The following is a 22,122-nucleotide window of genomic DNA, read 5'->3' on the forward strand; positions in this document are numbered from 1 at the left end:
GACCTTGACAGAGAAGGTCTATGAAGACACTTGCCCTTTCTCTACCCAACCTGCTACATTAAACTCTCCATGTAAAGCTTAGGCATGTGGTTCTTTCCAAAGCACCCCAGTAATTCTGCTATGCACCCTCCGTTGAGAATCACTGCTTAGACTCCATTGACTCAAAAAGGAAACTGGATCCAAACATTATCAGTGCTATGCCGACTCGCATACAATCGAGAAGATAGTACTTTCACAACGAGTCTGAGAAAAAATAAAAATGAGCTCTCTGCAAAAGAAGGCAAGGGAACATCCTCTTTACAAAGTGTAAGCAGGTGTAACCAGATGGTCAGAATTATAAAAAGCAGAACTACAATGAAAATTACAGGAATCCATTTTGAGACACTATGGTGGCTTAGGCACCATAAGAGATACAAAGGCTGAAAAGATGAATAGAAAAACAGTCTCTGCTCTAAAGAATAGATGTTAAGGACACCAATACATGAAATGGGTTGTGAAGAAATTACAACTTTCTTTCTCTTCCACTGAGCACAGGGAGAGATGTTCCTCCCCTTCTTGCATTCAAACACTCTAGCAGTCTGTGACTCTACCAGTCACTCTTAAATTAGAGGCAGTCCTGAGGCTTAAGTCACAAACCAGTTTCAATTCAATAATTTGAATGTCCAGTATTATAGAAAAACTAAATCTCTGAACTTGGTTTTTTATTTTTTTTTAATTTTACTTTGAGCTTGATTTAGAGTTTGATTTTCTTTTCTCTTCCAGTTAGGACCCATTTCAGGGCCTGTCATGCCAACTCACAGAAGCCTATGGCTAACTTTGCCTTTCCTTCTGTATACCTTGATTAGCTTGCCCAGTGTACATTCTGGGACTTTAGAGGTATGTGTGGAGAAGGATGAGGCAAGGGGGCTCAGTGAACCCTCCTACTTGACTGGCCCTCTTGTATGATGGATTTATACGCTTTGGGGCTGTCATGAGAACCAACTATTGTGGGGACACTTGTGAGGTTTTATTTATTTTTATTTTATTTTATTTTTATTTGACAGAGAGAGACACAGTGAGAGAGGGAACACAAGCAGGGGAAGTGGGGGAGGGAGAAGCAGCCTTCCCATGGAGCAGAGAGCCCGATACAGGGCTCGATCCCAGGACCCTGGGAGCATGACCTGAGCTGAAGGTAGATTCTTAACAACTGAGCCACCCAGGCGACCCACATATGTTACATTTTTCTTTATTCCTAGTAGTGGCAGGGTGGGGGGAGGTAGAGGGAGATAGTCTCAAGCAGATTCCACACTCAGTGCAGAGCCTGATGTGGGGCTCCATTCCAAGCCCTTGAGATCATGATCTGAGCTGGAATCAAGAGCTGGACACTTAACCAATCGAGGCATCCAGGCATGCCATCTCTTGTCTTTTTTATGGTAAGTCATTCTAACAAACATGAGATGGTATCTCACTGTGGTTTTGATTTGCATTCCCCTATTTGACTCTTTCTTAATGGATGTGTTGGGAGTTATTAATGTGACAAATTTGGGGGGAAATTTTTTTTGAAGGGAAACATGCTCAAGAAGACATCTCTAGCCCAAGTACATTACATTTTTAGAGATTCAAAAAATCACACTGTTTACATACAAAGTCTTAGTGGGTTCTTTTTTTTTTTTTTTAAAGATTTTATTTATTTGACAGAGAGACAGTGAGAGAGGGAACACAAGCACGGGGAGTGGGAGAGGGAGAAGTAGGCTTTCCACTGACCAGGGACCCCCATGTGGGGCTTGATCCCAGGACCCTGGGATCATGAACTGAGCTGAAGGCAGACACTTAATGACTGAGCCGCCCAGGTGCCCCATAGTCTCAGTGGGTTCTTTAACTTCCTCATTTAGTCTCTAAAGTTATTATAAATTTATGAATGTAAATGTCACTGTAAAATCAGCAAATCTACGCTATTATTGGTTAATCGTGGAGATTTCTCACACTGCATTTATGCTAAGAATAATAAATTTCATTTTCTAAAGGAGAGTAGGAAAATGGTCATTTATGGATTTAAAATCTATTCTGACAAAAGGTGACCTTGGGAGTTGAGAGGTATGAATACTTTGAAATGATAGCATTTAAAAAGTAGTTTAAATAGGATTTAATGGACTGTGAAACTGTAGTTTTAAATTAATGAGTGTACCTAGTAAAAAGCTTTGCACTGATAAAGAATATGAAAGGGTAACTGAAATATTATAATTATCTTAATAGTTAATGGATCTTATTAATATGTCAATTACTTTGACAGGTCTTTTGAGGGGGGTGAAAGGAAGGAGTGCTGTCTTTTCGCATTCTTATCTTATCATTATAAATCATTTACCAAGTGCTCCCACACACACATCATCATCTGGGCTTCAAGGAAATTTTGGCCAAAGGGTTTAAAGCCACAATTATATGCCTAATACTGGGTCTTGATCTGATCTGTCAAAACCCTGAAAGTCATTACCCAAAAAGAAAAGACAACAGACATCTGGTCAATCAAGTTTATTTCAATTGAACAAATACATACTGACCTTTGTATCTAGACATAATAGGAGGATACAAAAGGAAGAAAAAGCAATATTCCTATCCTCAAAGAAATTTAAATCAGCTGAAGACACACTGCACAAGACAGTAATACTTTAAAGATGTATACTGAGTAGCACTGAGGAGCGCCTAACAACTTAGTATGGCATAAACCCACACAAAGGGACACCATCCATGACCATGGCAGGGAGTGGAAGAGGGTGATTGGGGCATACACCTGGGGGGATGGGAGAAGCAATGGACTTGTGTTCTAGTCTCCCAGATACAAGTGGCTTATTGTGAAACTTGGGCAATTTAAGTTCCACCTCTCCTGGCCTTGGCTTGATCAACACTACAAAGAAAGTGAAGACTAGATATTCTCTAAGGCCAGGCTATAACAATACAGGATTCAAAGGACAAGTGCAGAGAATTCGGACAAAAAGGATGTTACACCTAAGAGAAAGGACCAGCACAAAGCCACAGAGATGGGGAAAAAAGTAGGTTTTTTTGTGCATGGGCAAGGTGCGTCGTGGCACAGTGAGGATTTTAAGAAGGCTGTTTAACTACTAGAAAGATTCTGAGCGCAGTAAACTTGGAAATGGGCAAGAAAGAGCATAAAGCCAGGTAAGGGAGTATATGCAGGGGTCAACTGGAAATGGACATACCGTGTTTCTTATGGTCAGAAGTCTGACTTATCTTCATGCTCCCCACGTCATTCTACAGTCTTTATGTCTTTTTGGAACCTCATTACAACCCCTGCCCCAAACCCACACACTGGTTAGACCCGCAGCAGTAGACCCCTTTTGTGGGCCAGGAAGCCAAGGGCGGTTGCTGAAAAGATGGCGGTCAACCCAATGAGCTTCAGCAGGCCTGGCACGGAGGGCAAATTTCTCTCCAAGAAGGTCGTGGTGATGGGCTGCGCAGGGACATCCTGGGTTCAGAGAACATTCAGTGTCAGCACAGGGCGTATACACTTTGCTTCAGAAATTCTTTGTTTCCTCCAGTTCTTTGAACATGACCCACTCCTGCCCACCTCTACGCCAGGAAATACAATGTTCCTGCTGCTCATGGCACTCGTCCCCATTTCCCACTAGGCCCTTTACTTGGCTAATTCGGACTCATCCTTCAAGTCTTACTTTACAGGCTCCTGGCGGAGCCTTTCCTGGGACTCCAGGCTAAAATGGCCTCCACTTTTTACACCCTTGAGAAGTCTGCTCCATGACATTTATACTTTCTGGTTATCATCTATTTTCCCCACATGTTGTTGCTCCGTGAAAGCACTGCTCTACCCTTAGCATGGTAGCTGATGCCGAGTCGGTACATGATAACTATTTGTTGAGTTGAATGGATCTGTGGTCCACTCAGACCCCAGTCCCATCTTTGACAAAAGCATGGAGGCAATGACTCGGACAGGCATGGCTGTTCTTTTGGACTTCACACTGATCAAGGAGTAACTTTGACCTTTTTGACCCTTGTCCTCTGTAATGCATTTCACTCTATCCTCTGTGTCCTTCCTTCCAGTCAGGAAAACTTCCTGGGGCTTTATTACAAAAATTACAGTGCATATATTGAAAATACTTTTCTAATCTACATCTGCTCTTTTTCATTCCACTCCTTGGTCCCTAGACAGTGGATGCTGACTTATTTTCCTTTTATTTCCTACCCACTGTTAGAGATTTATTCAGGAGGCATTTATTGAGTTCTTAAAATGTTCAAGAACTCTGACCAAAAGAAACTGTATTTTTTCCTAATAATCTGCAATGGATGTGGCAGGCTATAAGTTTATCAATTTCTATTAAATCTCTCATCTACCCTAGCTCATGGTATCTTTTTAAATTCTTCCCTTTTTTGGCGGTGTGGGGGGTATAGAGAGAGGGAGAAAGAGAATCTTAAGCAGACTCCATACCCAGCATGAACTCCACCCAGGGCTCGATCTCACAATCCTGAGATCTTTTTTTTTTTTTTTTATAAAATTGTTAATGAAATTAAGTTAAATTTAAATATAGATTGATTAAAAATAATTTTGGTGGTTTCCATAAATTTTGAGAAGACCCCTTTTACCCCTTTAATACATTTATACAAAAATCTATAAACAATTTGGGGAGTTCGTGGATCCCTTCAGTTTTCTTTTTAATGTACTTTTTATTTTTTAAATTTTTTTAAATGTCTTAATTTTATCTTATTTTTTTCAGGGCTCCAAGATTCATCTTGACCTGAGCCAAAATCAAGAGTCAGAGGCTCAACTGACTGAGCCACCCAAGCACCCCTTTATGGTATCTTTTCAAACATGCATGGGTTAAATCACTTAGGGAAAGGTATATGACCATTGTAAGTGGTTCTTTTGGTAAATAATTGCTTTTAGAGAAAAGGGATTTAAAAATTCATGAAATAAAAAATAACCTACCACCGACTCTGGTTCTGACTGCCAGATTTCATCCTCAGGGATCTTTCCCATGGCATGCAGGATCTGAAAAGAGGATTTTGGTGAGTAACAGAGCTGACACCACCTTTCTGCTGCTAATCTCCTCTTTAAATAAAAGACTAACTGATTGTCTCTCAGGATATCCATCCAAAACACCAGGATAAAAGCCAACATAGTCCATTCAATCTTTGAAAGGCTCTGAAAGGTCTTTCAGCTATGACATAAGAAGCCCCAACCATGGGGCTTACCATAGATTTGAGTAGTTATGAACATTCCTTGATAGGAATGAGACATAGGGATTGTCAGGAAATATATAAATGAATTCTGAGTCATCATAAAAAACATTTTGAGTTCTGTAACATTAGTCCTGGGTGATTTCTCAAGTATAACCATTGGGATCTTTTGTCCCATGGGGTCTTTTCACTTTGGGCGACGTGATCGATATTTTCATTACTTTTGGGTTAAGGTGTTCGTTGCACTTGAGGATACTGTTAAAATGGTGTTTTGTGGGTCTTCAGATGGAGGTCACTGGGGAATTGGCCTCCAGGATCTCAGACATCTTTGACCTGCTTATAAGACCCATGCATTACCCCCTTTCTCACAGTCCATGACCCAAGGCCCTACCTCCCGGGCTGCTCTCTCCCCAGCCTCCACGGCCCCCTCCATGTAACCACTCCAGTGCGTGGCTGTCTCAGTGCCAGCAAAATAAATCTTGCCCACGGGCTGTCGTAGAACCCTTGAAACAAAAGCAAAGAGGTAAAAGTGGTCAGTCTCAGAAAGACAGAGAAGAACCCTCCCACAAAGACCAAATCCGGATGCTTTCCTCTGATACTAAGCATTGGAAGTTCATGGGTAATTCTGGGATGACGTTCACAGGTGCCTCTGGCTGCTGCATGATCCTTGTCATAGACAAGGAGTAAAAGCTGAAGGCTGCTCCTGCACCAAGAGCCTACAGGTATAGGGGATGATGTCAATGGAGTATGTATTTGCTTCACCTACATGAAATGGGGGACTATTAGGGCCCAATGCTTTTATGACTCACCAGGTCCAAGCAAGGTGACACCTGCCTCAGTTCCCTACTGGTTGGGGAGTCCACCAATGGACTTGGCAAATCAATTCCTCTCATTAAGCTCTGGATTCCCCATCACTTAGAGGACACAGAACAATGATCTCCATTAGTGACAGGTAACAAATCTGTGAGCCTGACTATGGCCATAAACTACCACTCACTAGGGTCGTCTGGGTGGTTCAGTCGGTTAAGCATCTGACTCTTGGTTTTGGCTCAGGTCATGATCTCAGGGTCATGAGATCAAGCCCTGTGCTGGGCTCTGCACTCAGCAGGGAACCTTCTTGTTTCCCTCTCCCTCTGCTCCCTCCCCCTGTTCACTCTCTCTCTCTCAATATATCTTGAAAACAAAAACAAACAAACCAACCAACCCTCTCAATGACTCACTGAGAGCTTACTGCTACCTGTGTTAATAACAGTTAAGATTTATTGGGTGCCAAGCCCTCTTCAAAGTGCATTAATCCTCACCACAGCATTAAGATTAAGTGTTAAGATTATCCCCATTTTGCAGATGAGAATACTAAGTTACACGGACTGTGACACTGTGATACACTACCAAGATCACCCCCCGCGCTTCAGGAACGAAGGATTTATTCCCAGCTGCTGGGAGTGCTGCCAGAAGATGTCTTCGGATGTCAATCCTCTCCAGGGATTGGCTCTGCTGAAGAGAACTGCATCACCTCAAGGTCATGCTTCTTCCAGAACCAGGAGCATCCAATGACTAAGCACCATGGGGCGATAAGGACTTCTCTACCCCTTCGCTCCAACTTGAAACAACTCTTAAGGGCCATCCTAGCTCCAGAGCATCCTATGGGCTCAGCTCAGGCCTTCACCACTGTACAACTTCTCCCTCTGCCCACTCTTGCTTCCTTCCTCTCACTTCTGCAAGTACTGACCTCAAGGGCTGTCTCGAGAATATATCCTGGATGTGAATCTGTGTTTCAGAGTCTGCCTCGTGGGGAATCTAATCAGCAACAAAGACAGTCATTCACTCTAGGTCATGGCTAGTAAGGCTCTAGGTTATGGCTAGTTGGTGGCAGAGCTGATATCTGAACCCAGGCCGTTTGACTCCAGCCCCCACGGTCATTTTTTTTTTTTAAGTTTTAATTATTTATCTGAGAGAGAGAGTAGAGGGGCAGAGGGATAGAATCCTCAAGCAGACTTCCAGCTGAGTGCAGAACCCTACATGGGGCTCGACCCCACAACCCATGAAATCAGGACCTGAGCCAAAACCAAGAGTTGGATGCTTAACTGACTGTGCCACCCAGGGACCCTGAGCACCCACAGTCTTAGTCACCTAGTTACATTTTCTCCCTCTATTGAATTATTTAATCTTTTTAAAGAGTTCCGTGACATACCTACTATTATCATTATCCCATTTTACACATGAGAAATAGGCTTGAAGAAATATGCACTAATTTGCCAAGAGTCAAAGTGCTAGAAAATAGCAGACTTAGTATTGGAACTAGGTCTACCAGATGTCAAGGTCTCTGGTGTCAGTTTTTTTTTAATTTTATTTATTCCTTTGACAGAGACAGATCAGAAGTAGGCAGAGAGGAAGGCAGAGAGAGGAGGAAGCAGGCTCCCTGCCGAGCAGAGAGCCCGATGCGGGACTCGATCCCAGGACCCTGAGATCATGACCCGAGCTGAAGGCAGAGGCCCTAACCCACTGAGCCACCCAGGCGCCCTGGTGTCAGTTTTTTTTCCCCCTCTGTGCTTTGCCTTGTGTATCATCAACACCAGTTAGCAAAGAGAGGCCATATGCTATACAAAGGGACAGAAGTGTACCGAACTTGGCTTCTAAGAGGGGTGCTTTGTTGTTACCCTAACAAAAATACCATAAGGGACATGGACACTGTTGCCCCATCATTATTCATCCTATCTCAGGTTTCCTTTATATCAAGGAAGGGATGTGGCTGGCCAGAGTGGACACCCAAGCTCTATCCTGGTCAACACTGTATACCATCAAGCTTTTATCAGAAAACCAAATGGGCTTTCTTGAATTGGTGGGTTTTCCTTCACTGTTCCTCGCTGAAGCCATTAAGAATAAAAAAGGGGAGACTGATTTAGGTGGACAGATGGATCGTCTGTTCACATTCACTCTTACCCTCTTTTTACTGCATACTGCCAACAGGCTTTTCCTCACACTACCCTACATTTCTTATCTTTTTGAGATTGAGCTCTTGACTTTAAATTATTGTTTTGCTTAGTATTACTATAATGGTCATAAAAGTTACTGGTAGATTATCAATCCATACCATGTCATTGTCATCAAACACAATTATCTAAACACCAGTGAGTCCTACTTGGATGCACGCACTGTTAATGCTAAAAGTCACTGAATTGTGTGCTTTGGGTAAATTGTATGGTATGTGCATTATATCTCAGAAGATGTGTTAACAAAAAGTAACTCTTGGGGCACCCAACTGGCTCAATGGTTAAATGTCTGACTCCTGCTTTTGGTTCAGGTCATGATTTCTGGGTGGTGAGATTGAACTCCGTGTCAGGCTCTGAGCTTAGCTGGAGGCCGCTTGGGATTCCCCCTCTCCCTCTGCCCCTTTTGCCAAATCACGCTCTATAAATAAATAAATAAATAAATAAGTAAAATCTGTCTTTAAAAAAAAAATCTCTTATGTTGTCATTAACATACTGATTATTATTCCTTGTATGCTATCTTTCTCATACACCTGCCAAGGGAAGCAAGGTCCAGAGAGAAGTGACCTGTCCAGGATGACAAAGTTAGTTATGGGCAGAGTCAGGACTGTACCCTGCACTTCCAGTCTAGAATTCATATCGAAGAACCCGTATAGGTCAGAAGTAGAGCCTTACTATCCTGATATGTTCAGAGATATGTCTTTGGGCAGGTCAGTGTCCTTCGTGATAAACTTCTAAGAAATTCCGACTTGATGATTGCTTTTATGAATGCTGTACCCATGCAAGTACTTCTACAGTTCCATTTTCTTAAAGACTTATTTATTTATTGGAGAGACAGAGTGAGAGAAAGAGAGAGAGAGCATGCGCACACTCACATGAGTTGGGGGAGGGGCAGAGGGAGAGAGAGAATCTCAAGCTGACTCTGCACTGAGCTTGGAGACGAATGGGGAGCTCGATCCCACCACCCATGAGATCATGACCTGAGCCCAAAACAAGAGTCCAGTGCTTCACAGACTGAACCACCCAAGCTCCCCGACAGTTCCATTTGAAGGAAATTTTACTGAGCTCTAACCTCAGTATAAAGACAATTCTTCTAACAATGTAAGCGAACCTGCTGAATATCTAAACTCCCATTCTTATGTGGCCACCTTCATTGGCCACCTTCATTGTATTGATTGGGACGGCTCTTCCGAAGACTCCAGAAATGCAAGGCACCTCCATGGGGCAGAGTTGTAATGACTTTACCCAGGAGATTCACAAGATGCAAAGGAACCTGGGAATCCCTTCCTTCCTTCCTCCCTCTCTCCCTCCCTTCTTTTTTAGCATCTACAAGATCAAAAGGGTGAAGGGGGGGGCGCCTGGGTGGCTCAGTGGGTTAAGCCGCTGCCTTCGGCTCAGGTCATGATCTCGGGGTCCTGGGATCGAGTCCCGCATCGGGCTCTCTGCTCAGCAGGGAGCCTGCTTCCTCCTCTCTCTCTCTCTCTGCCTGCCTCTCTGCCTACTTGTGATCTCTCTGTCAAATAAATAAATAAAATCTTTTAAAAAAAAGAGGGTGGGGGAAGGGGTCCATAAACCCATTTAGAGTTTGGATTCAGGCTCAGGGAATTTCAGTGAGAGCTTAGCACACTTTTACTCTACCTTCCATATTGAGTCATGATCCCAGGGGGGAAATAGGTGGTGTAGCAGCCCCCGGAGTACTGTTCCTCACACCAGTTCTTCTCTTCATAGTGCACGGGCTGCAAGAGAGAAAGACAAAGGTTCAGAAGAGACTCAGACAAAATTATCTACTCTAGAATAAATCGAACACAGCCTGGTGGGCATCATACTGAAGAACCAATATTCGTCTGAAAGACAGCCTTATTACTAGCCTGATGTTCTCAAGAGATATGTCTTCGGGCAGGTAAATGCCCTTGGTAATAAACTTGGAAGACATTCTGACCGGAGAAAGTTCATTCATGTCTCAGGAAACATTCATGAACTGCTATGGTCTCATTCCACGTTTCAGTTGGTCTTACCTTTCAAAAAGTTGTTAGTGCCTAATGGTTTCAAGACAAGTTTAAATAAGGATTTATGCTGGGCGCCTGGGTGGCTCAGTGGGTTAAGCCGCTGCCTTCGGCTCAGGTCATGGTCTCAGGATCCTGGGATCGAGTCCCGCATCAGGCTCTCTGCTCAGCAGGGGGCCTGCTTCCCTCTCTCTCTCTCTGCCTGCCTCTCTGCCTACTTGTGATCTCTGTCTGTCAAATAAATAAATAAAATCTTAAAAAAAAAAAGGATTTATGCTTACTGGAGTGGTTGGAGCAGAGAGAACAGCAGAAAAACACGTCTGTCGAAGAAAAAGGAGGACCAGACTCATGACTTTGGTGGAAGTGAGCTTTTGCGAGGGGAAGCTAGGTGGACAAAAATGAGTGTTTTTCACAAGCTGGAGACACGTCTATGGATCTGGGCTCTTGCAAACAACTATTGGCCTGAAGAACATGTTTTGCCACAAACAGACAAAACAGTAGCGAAGATTCCGCAAAGCTCGAGCTCTTTATTAAAATAACTAAAATAAGCTTTATCATTAAGTGTTATTTTGACATGAAAATCACCACAGCAAGTTTTAAGAGAAAAATGTCAGCTTGAAAGTAAATTTTGAAAAAATGTTTTGCCTAAGAAATATGCAGTCACCTAGGGCACGTTGGATAGTCGTGTGTAATGTATCTTGTTTACAGAACACAAGGCCGCCGGTGAGGGCTGTCCCTGGGTCCAGGTCACTAGTGGTCTTGCCACATCCCGTGCCCTCTCTACATCTGAGGGCAAGCACCACCTCAGGAGCACTCTTCTCTGCTGTTTCCAGCCACTCAGGAGAGAGTGTGGACTTTCTCTTTCCCCTTTCCCTGCTCCCGGGGCTTGTTTCCTTCCACACAATGAACACCAACGCAAGACAAAAGCAAGTGCTCCTCTTTGTGCCAAGAGCAAACAAGGACAGGACCAGCTCACTTTTATCAGCCACAATGAATCATCCACACTCTTCTTTGAAAAAAGAGACTTCCCCACATTAAACTTGGGAACAACTGCTTTCCCTTCGAACTGGGGTTCCCCAAACAACCATCTCACAGGTCATTAGAGGGATTTCTCAGTGACACACCACCTCCGCCTGAGCACATCTCAGAACGTTAACCTCAAGAAAGCTTGAGGATCTACCCAGGGGAAGTATCTGGAACAGCATTTTAAAACGGAAAAAACAGTCGTTTTTCAACAGACATGAAATGACTTTTTTCTAGTGTGTGTATATTGATGGTTTTGCTATTACATTCGCACTACCCTTGAGCCTAGAGGCTACGGTTATATTTAAACTTTTTAGGGCTGCCTGGGTGGCTCAGTCGGTCAAGTGTCTGCCTTCGGCTCAGGTCATGATCTTGGGGACCAGAGATCGAGCCTCACATTGGACTCCTTGCTCAGTGAGGAGTCTGCTTCTCCCCTCCCTCGTGCTCTCTCTCTCAAATAAATAAAATAAACTTAAGTGGCCTATGGAAGCACACACACAAAAAAAGAAACAGAACACATTCTTCGTTATTATTATGTTTCTCTTCAAATCAATCAATCAATCAGTCTCGTTCAAAGGAACTCCCCAAATCCTCAAGAGCATGAGTTTCACCTACATCATGTGTGTGGGAGCGGGGGGTACGGATGTAAAAAATTGTGCTTTAAAAGAATGAACAAAAATGACAGATTGGAAAGCTACACCAGCCTGAGTGGAGGGAACCAGTCGCCTTGAAGTTGAGCAAGATGAGTGTGGAAGTAATAAGATTAAGCCATGTAGCTACTCAACTGAGTCGCGGTGAGCGCTGCAGAGACTTGGATTTAAGAGGCTTAGCAAGGTAAACATTCTTAGCCTCCTCATTAGATTTTTCTCATGCTTTAACTGCTCATTTGTACATGGGTCTCCATTGTCTTCAAATGCTTCATGGATAACCATATTTAATAATCACTTTTTAAAAAAGATTTTATTTATTTGACAGACAGACATCACAGTAGGCAGAGAGGCAGGCAGAGAGAGAGGGGGGAAGCAGGCTTCCTGCCGAGCAGAGAGCCCATGCGGGGCTCGATCCCAGGACCCTGAGATCATGACCTGAGCTGAAGGCAGAGGCTTTAACCCACTGAGCCACCCAGGCACCCCCTAATAATCACTTTCAAAAGGTGATTTAATCCATGTTCAAACGTTAAAAACCCCCACGGTCTGGTGCATGTCACGAGAACACCAATTCATTGCTTTAAATATGAATGAGGGAGGTGACTGTATCTACTGGTTAGGGGCGCAGTGTGCCCTCTGGAGGTCACCAAATGCCCCTATCACACCGGTGGCCTTGTGATCACACCCTATCCAGCCTGGGCTGGGTAGGGCTAGTCTTTGTGTAACTTGAAGATCGAAAGGTCCTCATTCTCAGACTACTTCCAAAGGGGTCTGTGAAACTTGGCCGGCAGGGTTCACCCTAAGTCAATTGGCATATTTTCTCTGCACCCCTAATATTCAAGGGTAAAGCAAGAGTAAAGGGGATATGCAGGAAAGGGACAGGCCATCCGATTTGTACCTCTGAGACAGAGAAGGGTGGGGGGGGCACGTTAGGGAATGCTTATATGCTAGTTCATGCAAACAAATGAGAACCCCATCTTTTTGTAGGATCGGAGAGAGAGAAAGAAACTGTTTGCATTCCCACCCCAGCTGCTAGGACCCTAGATCTCCCGAGGAGTAGCAGAAGCTCTGATCTTCTAACCTTCTGACAGAGGTGGGAGTGGTGTAGCCCAGTGTTCCACTCCAGGAAGAGCACTGAACTCCGGGACAAGTGTGGCATCGCCCACAACACAACAGTGCTGTGGGATTCTTGAACTATCAGAGAACACAGGAGCCCTCTAGAACCCTACTTGCATGAGCCAATTCCTGGTAGCCCCCTGAGGACAAAATCAGGGATCTCTCTCTGAGGAAAGTGATGAAACATGGTCTTACTTGCAAAGCTTCTTGGGAGTCCAGAACTTCCGCATAGAGCTCACACAGTTTCTTCAACCTATGGGTGGGGGAGAGAAAAAGACAAAAGGGCAAATGAAGAAAGAAAGGAAGGAAAAGAGACACCCATCCCTTCATGCAAAGACCCCAAGAGCTATTCCTTCAGTTTGCCAATTCATTTTAATTTTTCGACAGGATACTTTGTTCTTTTTCAAACGTCTAAAGTCTACGTGGTCACCAACAATATTAAGGAAGAGAAAGTCATATATGGCTCACATCGCCAGGGGCACACAACAATTTGGTCATTCTTTCAAGATGACCTTGTGTACCTCTTAAGTGTCAGTGTGCAAAGTGCCAGAGATTCTGGGAGCGGGTGGGGATCGGGACACGATCCTTGCTTCCCTTCTTCCTCCTACTGCCCCGCCGCCAGGCAATGGGCTGAGTGGAAAGAGGAAGGGGCAGGAATAGCCTTGAATTCTGCTTCTGCCCCTCAAAGACTACGAGATCTTGAACAGGTCACTTAAGCTATCTGAGCTTTAGTTCCCTGAACAAACGGGCATGGTTTTGTTTTTCTTCCGTGGTATAAAACAGTGTGGTCCTCAGACCACCAACAGCAGCAGCATCTCCTGTAGAACTGGTTAGGAATGCAGATTCTCAGGCCCCACCCCAGACCTGCTGACTCAGAAAGCTTCTGAATGATTCTCAGGTTTGAGAACCACTGGTACGTGGCATAGGAAGTTATGCTTTGTAGTAACTGGGACATAACAGAGGCTCAGTGAAGAAGTGGGACATAATAGCTGTTCAATAAATGGTAGCCCTTGAGAAATTTAGTTTTATGGGAGACTGGGGACATTAGCCAATAGTTATTAGTCAGGTAAGGTGTGAGAGTACAGTTATTTCAAGTCTGATGTTTACAGAATGCTAAAGGGAATCTTAGAGATGATCTAGAGTCATGCAATGATTTTCCAAAAGTATTATTAAAACCTACGAAGGAAAGACAGATTATTCAATAAAATAGCACTGGGACAAAGAGCTCCCCATGAAGGAAATAAAGTTCACCTCCTCTGTGACTTCTTACACCAACATGTATTTCTGAGGATCAAAGGTCTTCAATGTAACAGATGAAATCCGAAAAATAATCCGAAAGTGAGCGGTTTTTAACATAATCTTGGAATGGCAAAGTCTTTTCAATGTATGCGAGGCCATTCTGAAGGCATGATTTTAAAAACTGATAAATTGGGGGCGCCTGGGTGGCTCAGTGGGTTAAGCCGCTGCCTTCGGCTCAGGTCATGATCTCAGGGGGTCCTGGGATCGAGTCCCACATCGGGCTCTCAGCTCAGCAGGGAGCCTGCTTCCCCTCTCTCTCTCTCTCTGCCTACCTCTTTGCCTACTTGTGATCTCTGTCAAATAAATAAATAAAAGCTTTAAAAAAATAAAAAAAATAAAAACTGATAAATTTAACTTCATAAAAAGTCAACGTTTTCTTATAAACCATAAATACGGTCAAAGGATAAACTGGGAAAAGATTTGCTGCAGACACTGTTCCAGGCGCTGGAGACCCAGCAGTAGACTAGCCAGACAAAACCTCCTACGTTGATGGATATTAATATTCCAGTGGTGACTTTTTTTTTTTTTTAGGTGAATGGTCCCATCCATACCCCCGGCCAAGAGCAGCGGTGTCCATTGTCACAGAGAAGCAGGATAATGCAGGGAAGGAATGTGCCATAAAGTAATTCAGAGGCTCATAGTTGGTAAATATGCATTAGGGAGGGAATAAATAATTGGGTGAATATTAACTTGTGGAAGAAATTGTCACCTCCAGAGAAACGTGTCCCTCTGCACTTATAATCTAATTGTTACACATCACTCATGCAAGCTATGGAGGGCCGGCCGGCCTTGCGGTTACTTGTCTACCTGGTTATCTCCTTCCCCAGTACGTTCTCAGCCCCTGGGCTATGTCCATTTTTGTATTCCAGCTAGCTCCTTGCATGGTATCTTATGTACAATAAACTCAATAAATATTAATTTGAACACTTAGTTCTTAAGTCATTGGCCCTGTGCCTTCTTACAAGACCTTCGTAATTAATATCACAGACACGTAGCATTAGCACTACACACGGTATGAGGCAGTCTTCAAATTTAAAGTTAGCAAAATGGAAAGGCAGGAGAGTAGGCAGAAAAGAAAGAAAGAGAGAAGAGGCACTTGGTTTCATACCTTTCTTCTTTGGTAAGACGTGCCAGTTTTCTGGCTTTGTGGGCAAGGATAAATCTAAAACATACAAATAGAGAAAAGGGGAAATTAATGGCTGCTTTTACCCTGCACCCCCCCCCCCCACTCCATCTCTAGGACTACACACATGCCTAGAGAACAAATGAAAAGTCAACCAGCGGAAACAAATTATATTCTAGTTTATTCTGTTTTTTCTTGACACCGACAAGCACCTTCAGCTTCAGGGATTTGAGGGACAAAACGCACATGACTGTCTATAATTTCTGCCTAAGATAATACAATGATTGGCTACCTCCGCCCACGTGGGTGATGGCCAACAAGAATGAGCCTTTGGTCTCAAATGTTCACCCAAGTTCATCCAGCCCTTGCTCTAGCATCCAGCCTTCTAAAATCTGCCTCCGTTTCTAGTTCTTTGATTGCCTTCAACTTGACAACTGATTTTTAACTCACCCAGGGGCTCTCTTGGAAATAAGTCTGTATATATCTTAGGGCCCATCTCAATTTTGGCTGCTTTTCGTAACCACCCATCTGGGCCAGGTTCTGATCCCCAAGACATCCCCAGTCTATGCTGGTTTTCCCTGCCTAGCTGAGGACCCGGCTGGCTTTGGCGCCTCTCTAGTGGGACTCAGATAATCTCAGCACCCCACACAATGACTACTGATGTCCACACAGGATCCACAAGAAGCCCTTTTAGTAGAACACCCTAAGTCATCACAAAAGATAGTTACCAAAATAGATCTACCCCAAGCACTAAATATGAAGCAGAAAATGGATATAACAAACTTCAAAATGTTATCGGTATTCTACGTCTTTGCTAAGTAATTATCCATTGGAACACAACACATTTTTAAAGGCATTAAGAATTTTTCTACTGTCAGTTTTGGAGATGTTTATCCATTAGGTAAAAAATGTCTTAACAAACCTTGTGGCACATTTATTAATAGCACGCAATATTTTGTCAACACCAAATAGCGCCCGCATCACTATCAGTGTGCCTTACCCCATTATGGCGGCATAGCTGCCATCGGGTTTGGTATCATCCAACGTGTAGGCAATTGGAGCTTCCTCTCCTTCAATAATCATGGTTCCACAGTAATCTTGGAAAACAGCAAAATGGAAAAAGATATTCATCACTGTATCAAACTACCCATAATAGTTACTGTGAAGCACATGTTTTCAACGTAGGAAGCGCAGAGGCCAAATACAAGATGATACACTCTAAATAACGAAGGCAGACCAAACTGATGTCAAAAGAAAGGCTGAGTAGCCAACATTTTGTGAAAAAATCAAACTGTAGAGGCCTCTTGGTACAGAATAAAGCAACGTGATGTTATGAATTAATCCAGGCCACGATTCAATAAAATCTTGTCTTCTCTGTCATTAAGACTTGTGTCCCAGGACACCTGGGTGGCACAAATGGTTAGGCATCTGCCTTCAGCTCAGGTGATCCCCAGGGTCCTGGGATCGAGCCGAGCCCCGCATCGGGCTCTCTGCTCATCAGGGAGCCTGCTTCCCCTTGTCTCTCCGCCTGCCTCTCTGCCTGCTTGTGATCTCTCTCTGTCAGATAAATACATGAAATCTTTTTTAAAAAATCAGATAAAACCAAAGATGTGTAAAAAAAAAAATACTAGTCCATTATTGTAAAACGGAAGGGACTGAATGTTCACTATTTATGAGGAATCACTTAGACTAAGCCAACTAGTTCTCGGTTTTCAGGAGACAGGGCAGAGAGGACAGGGATGACTAGCCTCCACAGACTCCCAAACCCTCATTTGTTACATGATTTCTAGAGCAACTCTGGAAACAACATCAGCTCATTCTGGTCCCAAGTGCTTCTCTCATTCCCCTCCATCATTTTCAGGCAAATTTGAGGTTGTATGAACAAAGTTATGATGCAGGACTCTGGAACAAATGTTGTCTAGAAAATCCGATGAGAAGGTTTCAAAAGGAGGAAGAAAGAACAGGGAACTTTGAGGGTGTTTCTCCCCCTTCAAACTGTGTGTGAGCAGACACACTTGAAGGGTATTTTGTTTTGTTTTGTTTTACTTGACCTTGCTTCTCTCTCTCTCTCTTCCACATTCCCTCACTGTACACCCATAGGAATCAATGTCCCAGTCAGCCACTGCATTGAGGGGGGTTTGCATGCCCCCCAAGTGTGCAGGGACAGGAGAAATGTTGAGAGAAACTGAAGTATGGGAAGAAGAAAGGTCTTAAGTCCATCAAAGAACTCGAGAACACTTAAGGATATAAGAGAAATAGCCAAGGAATCATCTGTTATAAGAAGACACGAAAGACGAGATGAAAAGAGAGCATGAGCACTGATGGTGTGGGGTCAGCTAGACTGGACAGAGAGCTAGTGGAGGACACCAGGCTGTCCTCAATGGAGGCCTTGCTTTCTGGATGGAGTGGCTCCTTAGACACTTCCTTCCCAGAACAAAGCTGGCCTTGGAGCCATGCAGTCACACTGGGCAGCAGTGAAGGAAAAAGGAGCAGAGAGAGAAGTCACGTTCGTGCTGGGACAAACTATGTGGCATCGGGAACATTTCTATCACTTGTAGTCCGACCACTCAGGAGTCCCGCCCATGCAGACCTGACTTCCGGTTGGCTTGGTCAGGCCTCATTCTTAAAAGAAAGGGACAGTCAAGGACAGCTAGACATTTAACAAAGTCCTTTAACAAGAGACACAGTGACAAAAGCAGAAATAAACTGACAACAGTTAAGGACTGCAACACATACAGAAAATACTTGCAAAACATTTCCAACACATACAGAAAAAAATGAACAAGTGAAGGATAAATAGGTGATTTACAAAATAATTTAATATAGTCTCAAGGCCTCTTAATGGTTAAAATTAGCACATTCCAGATAAGTCAGATATTTTCCTCTGCTGATTGGTAAAGTTTAAAATATTAGTAGTAAAATATTATTAGTTGGCAAGGATGTTGGGAGGATAGGAATGCTAACAAAAATTTCAAACATCTAGGGGCACCTGTGTGGCTCAGTGGGTTAAGCCTCCGCCTTCAGCCCAGGTCATAATCTCAGGGTCCTGGGATCAAGCCCCACATCAGGCTCTCTGCTCAGTAGGGAGCCTGCTTCCCCCTCTCTCTCTCTGCTGCTTCTGCTTACTTGTGATCTTTCTCTCTGTCAAATAAAATTTTAAAATTTCCAAACATCTACCCATGTCAATTGCTTTCAAAACTCCACTTTTGATTTGATTTTTGATTTTGATTTTTGATTACATGGATTTGCCAAGCTATATGAAGAATGCCATTTACTGCAGCATTGTGTGTAATGGCCAAAGCTTGGAAATAATCGAAATGCCTATTAACAGCAGACCTATGTGGTAAATTTTGATGGAGGCACACAGTGAAATATTCTTTATTCTCTTGCTGAAATGAGGAACATTTAAATTCACTGATGTGGAGACATGTCTATCGTGCATGGTTAACCAAAACAAAGTGAATTTCAGTATAGTATGTATCTTTTTTTAAATGTTTTTAGAAAAATACATATTTACTTAAAATTATATTTGCATATAAATGTTACACACATTCTTTAATTTATATTCAAAGTGTATATATATTTCAACATATACATATGTTTAAATATTACCTATGTATATGATAAAATTCTTTTTTTTTTAAGGTTTATTTATTTGAGAAAGAGGGGAGGGCCGGAGGGAGGAAGAGAGAATCTCAAGCAGACTCTCTGTTGAGCGCGGAGCCCAACATGGGCTTGATTCCAGAACCCTGAGATCATGACCTGAACTGAAACCAAGAGTCAGACACTTAATGGACTGAGCCACCCAGGTGCCCTGTATATGATCAATCTCTAAAGAAAAACAACTTAAATTTTTAGTAGTTGTTCCCTAAGGGGAGAACATGCCAGGACACTCTCCAAACGGAGAGGGATAATTTTCACTTTTTTTCTTGTATATTTTACAGGGAATACATTTACTTTTGTAATTTTTTTTAAAGCAGGTATTTCTTTGGTCTTTTTAATTTTTATTTTTTTCCTTATTTAAAAAAACTTTAAAGATTTTATTTATTTGAGAGGGAGAGTACAAGTAAGGGGATTGGCAGGCAGAGGGAGAAGCAGGCTCTCCACCGAGCAGGGAGCCTGATGCGGGGCTCGATCACAGGACCCTGGGACCATGACCTGAGCCAAAGGTAGCCGCTAAACGACTGAGCCACCCAGGTGCCCCTGCTAGCCACGCTGAAGTTTTTCGATACCCACATGTGGCTAGTGGCTGCTGTGTGGACAGAGTATCTCTAGAACACTTTCACTGTTGTGGAATCTAGCACTTTCATGGGCATCCTTATAGCTATCCACCAGGCACAACAGCATGCCTGTTGAATATACATGAATGAAAGAATCAACTTAACTTAATATAGTACAATCTCAACACGAATGAGAGATTGCTGGAAAATTTTCAGAATCCCTACTTTCATGAATGGCTTTATAAACTCATGCTTCAAAAAATGGTTTTAGAGAGTGACGATAACTTTATTTTATTTTTTTAAAAGATTTTATTTATTTATTTGACAGAGATCACGAGTAGGCAGAGAGGCAGGCAGAGAGAAAAGGGGGGGGAAGCAGGCTCCCTGCTGAGCAGAGAGCCCGATGTGGGGCTCGATCCCAGGACCCTGGGATCATGACCTGAGCCAAAGGCAGAGAGGCTTTAACCCACTGAGCCACCCAGGCGCCCCGTGACGATAACTTTAAAAAGAAAGTGACAATGACTATTTTTACAAGATTTTGTGGCACAATAAAACAAGACTCTATAGTAGATTATGAAAAGAGTCATAGTTCAAGGGAAGTTAGTTCCATGAATTTGTGCCAATATATGTAATTGGCTAGAATGGTACTCAGTACCTGGCTGGACTGGGAAGGTTTTATGTCTAGCATTCTAATAAAACCAGTTACACGCAAATACATGTCTTTGCACCAAGTTTCTTGGACCTTCTGATCATACTCACCCTTCTTCCTCCAGAAGGGCTCCTTATAATAAACCATACACTTGATGACTGAACCCAAAGGCACACGAGTGATCAGCTGGTTTCTCATCATTGGCAGGGGGGGATCGAAATGAATCTTCATGCCCAGAATAGGAGGAACAGCGCTAATCACATACTTAGCCTGGAAGAAAAACAACAGGCTTAAACATTGCTCGTGGGCTGTTTTTGTTTCTGTTTCTCCCTAATGTTTCTCCTTCATTTTACCCTTGGCCCTCTAGAATGTCTTTTTTGTTGTTGTTGTTAAAGATTTTATTTTAAGATTTTTTATTTATTTATTTATTTGACAGAGAGAGAAATCACAAGTAGGCGGAGAGTCAGGCGGAGAGAGAGAGAGAAGCAGGCCCCCGCTGAGCAAAGAGCCCGATGCGGGGCTCGATCCCAGGACACTGAGATCATGACCTGAGCCGAAGGCAGCGGCTTAATCCACTGAGCCACCCAGGCGCCCCAAAGATTTTATTTTTAAGTAATCTCTACACCCAACATGGGTCTCGAACCCACAACCCCGAGGTCAAGGGTCACACACTCCACTAACTAAGCCGGCCAGGTGCCCCTCGGGTGTCTTCTTAACAGAAAAACTGAAAGAATCATGTTAAAACCAAAATTAGCCCTTATTGATCCCTGGTTCAAACCCTCCTATGACTTTTCATCACATTGGAGTCAAAGCCAAGTTCCTTACACTTACCTTCAAGGCCACATATAGAAATGGACCCTTGCTACAGCTCTGATCTCATCTTCTGGTACTCTACCCCTCACTCCTTTAATTCTGCCATTTGACCACCTTGCTGTTTCTTCATCGTGCTGGACCTGCTTCTACTACAGGGCCTTTGCATTGGCTATTCTACTCGGAATGTTCTTTCCTGGAAGGACCACATGGCTCAACCCCTCATCTTTTTGGGTTCTGTGCAAAAATCCCCCCTTCTGAGTGAGGCCATCCCCCACGACCTTATTTAAAATCACATGACTGATCCCCTCACCCCCCTCTTCTGGCACACCCTCTCCCCCTTTCCTGATTGATTTTTCCTACAGTACTTATCACCATCTGGGATACTTTATATCTTAACCACATATTTGATTATGGCCTTTCTCCTTCACTAGAATGTAAGCCAAATGAAGGCTAACAATTTTATCTGCTTTGTTCCCTGCTGTGTTCCCAACTCCTAGAATAATGCCAGACACACAGAGAGCACTTGATATTTATCAAATAAATATTTTCTTTGGTATCTAATTACATAGGAGCCCAATACAAAGGGTTGATACCGTATGATTTTATAAATCTGCCCTCTCCCCAAATATTCCGGTTCTCTTTTCCCTTCTTTCAGACAGAGGTAGCTTTTTCTTCTTCGGCAAAGGGATTGTCTATGAAGTCTGGGAAATTTTTGGCTTTATTTAAGCTTTGGTTATCTACGGGATTCAGGCCCCTTCCTCTAGTTTAAGACTCTTGGTTACCTCATACACCTCATGGTTGAGGGTCTCCACAAGGACATTTTCTCCAGTCTGGTCAATGTGCGTCACGGGCCTCTCCAGCTTCACTTGGTCTCCAAGGAGGTCCATTATTCGCTCACTTACTTGTCCAGATCCGCCCACAAATTTCCTCTCCTGGAAGGAAAAGAGGACTCAAGAGATGGGTAGACAATATAGGAATGGGTTTCAAAGATTCAGCTGTGAGTTTTTCTCACATATCTCTCTGTGAGATGTGTAAATTGCATTTTGCTGTTGCGAATCGTG

General features: G+C 43.3%; 1 protein-coding gene across 1 annotated transcript in view; it reads right to left on the reverse strand.

Moving 5' to 3' along the window:
• Positions 1–2,477: 2,477 nt before the first annotated feature.
• The window catches only part of MAOB (monoamine oxidase B), a 103,477-nt gene continuing 83,832 nt past the window's right edge, over positions 2,478–22,122 (reverse strand). The window contains exons 7-15 of the mRNA XM_032331026.1: positions 21,844–21,993; positions 20,359–20,518; positions 16,380–16,476; positions 15,365–15,418; positions 13,153–13,210; positions 9,807–9,904; positions 5,573–5,684; positions 4,931–4,993; positions 2,478–3,457 (exon numbers count right to left, since the gene is read on the reverse strand). Of these exons, the coding sequence (XP_032186917.1) occupies positions 3,305–3,457; positions 4,931–4,993; positions 5,573–5,684; positions 9,807–9,904; positions 13,153–13,210; positions 15,365–15,418; positions 16,380–16,476; positions 20,359–20,518; positions 21,844–21,993 (945 nt within the window). The 3' untranslated portion in view covers positions 2,478–3,304. The remainder of the gene's footprint in view (positions 3,458–4,930; positions 4,994–5,572; positions 5,685–9,806; positions 9,905–13,152; positions 13,211–15,364; positions 15,419–16,379; positions 16,477–20,358; positions 20,519–21,843; positions 21,994–22,122) is intronic.

The sequence above is a fragment of the Mustela erminea genome, chromosome X, assembly GCF_009829155.1.
Source record: "Mustela erminea isolate mMusErm1 chromosome X, mMusErm1.Pri, whole genome shotgun sequence".
NCBI classification, from domain to species: Eukaryota; Metazoa; Chordata; class Mammalia; order Carnivora; family Mustelidae; genus Mustela; species Mustela erminea.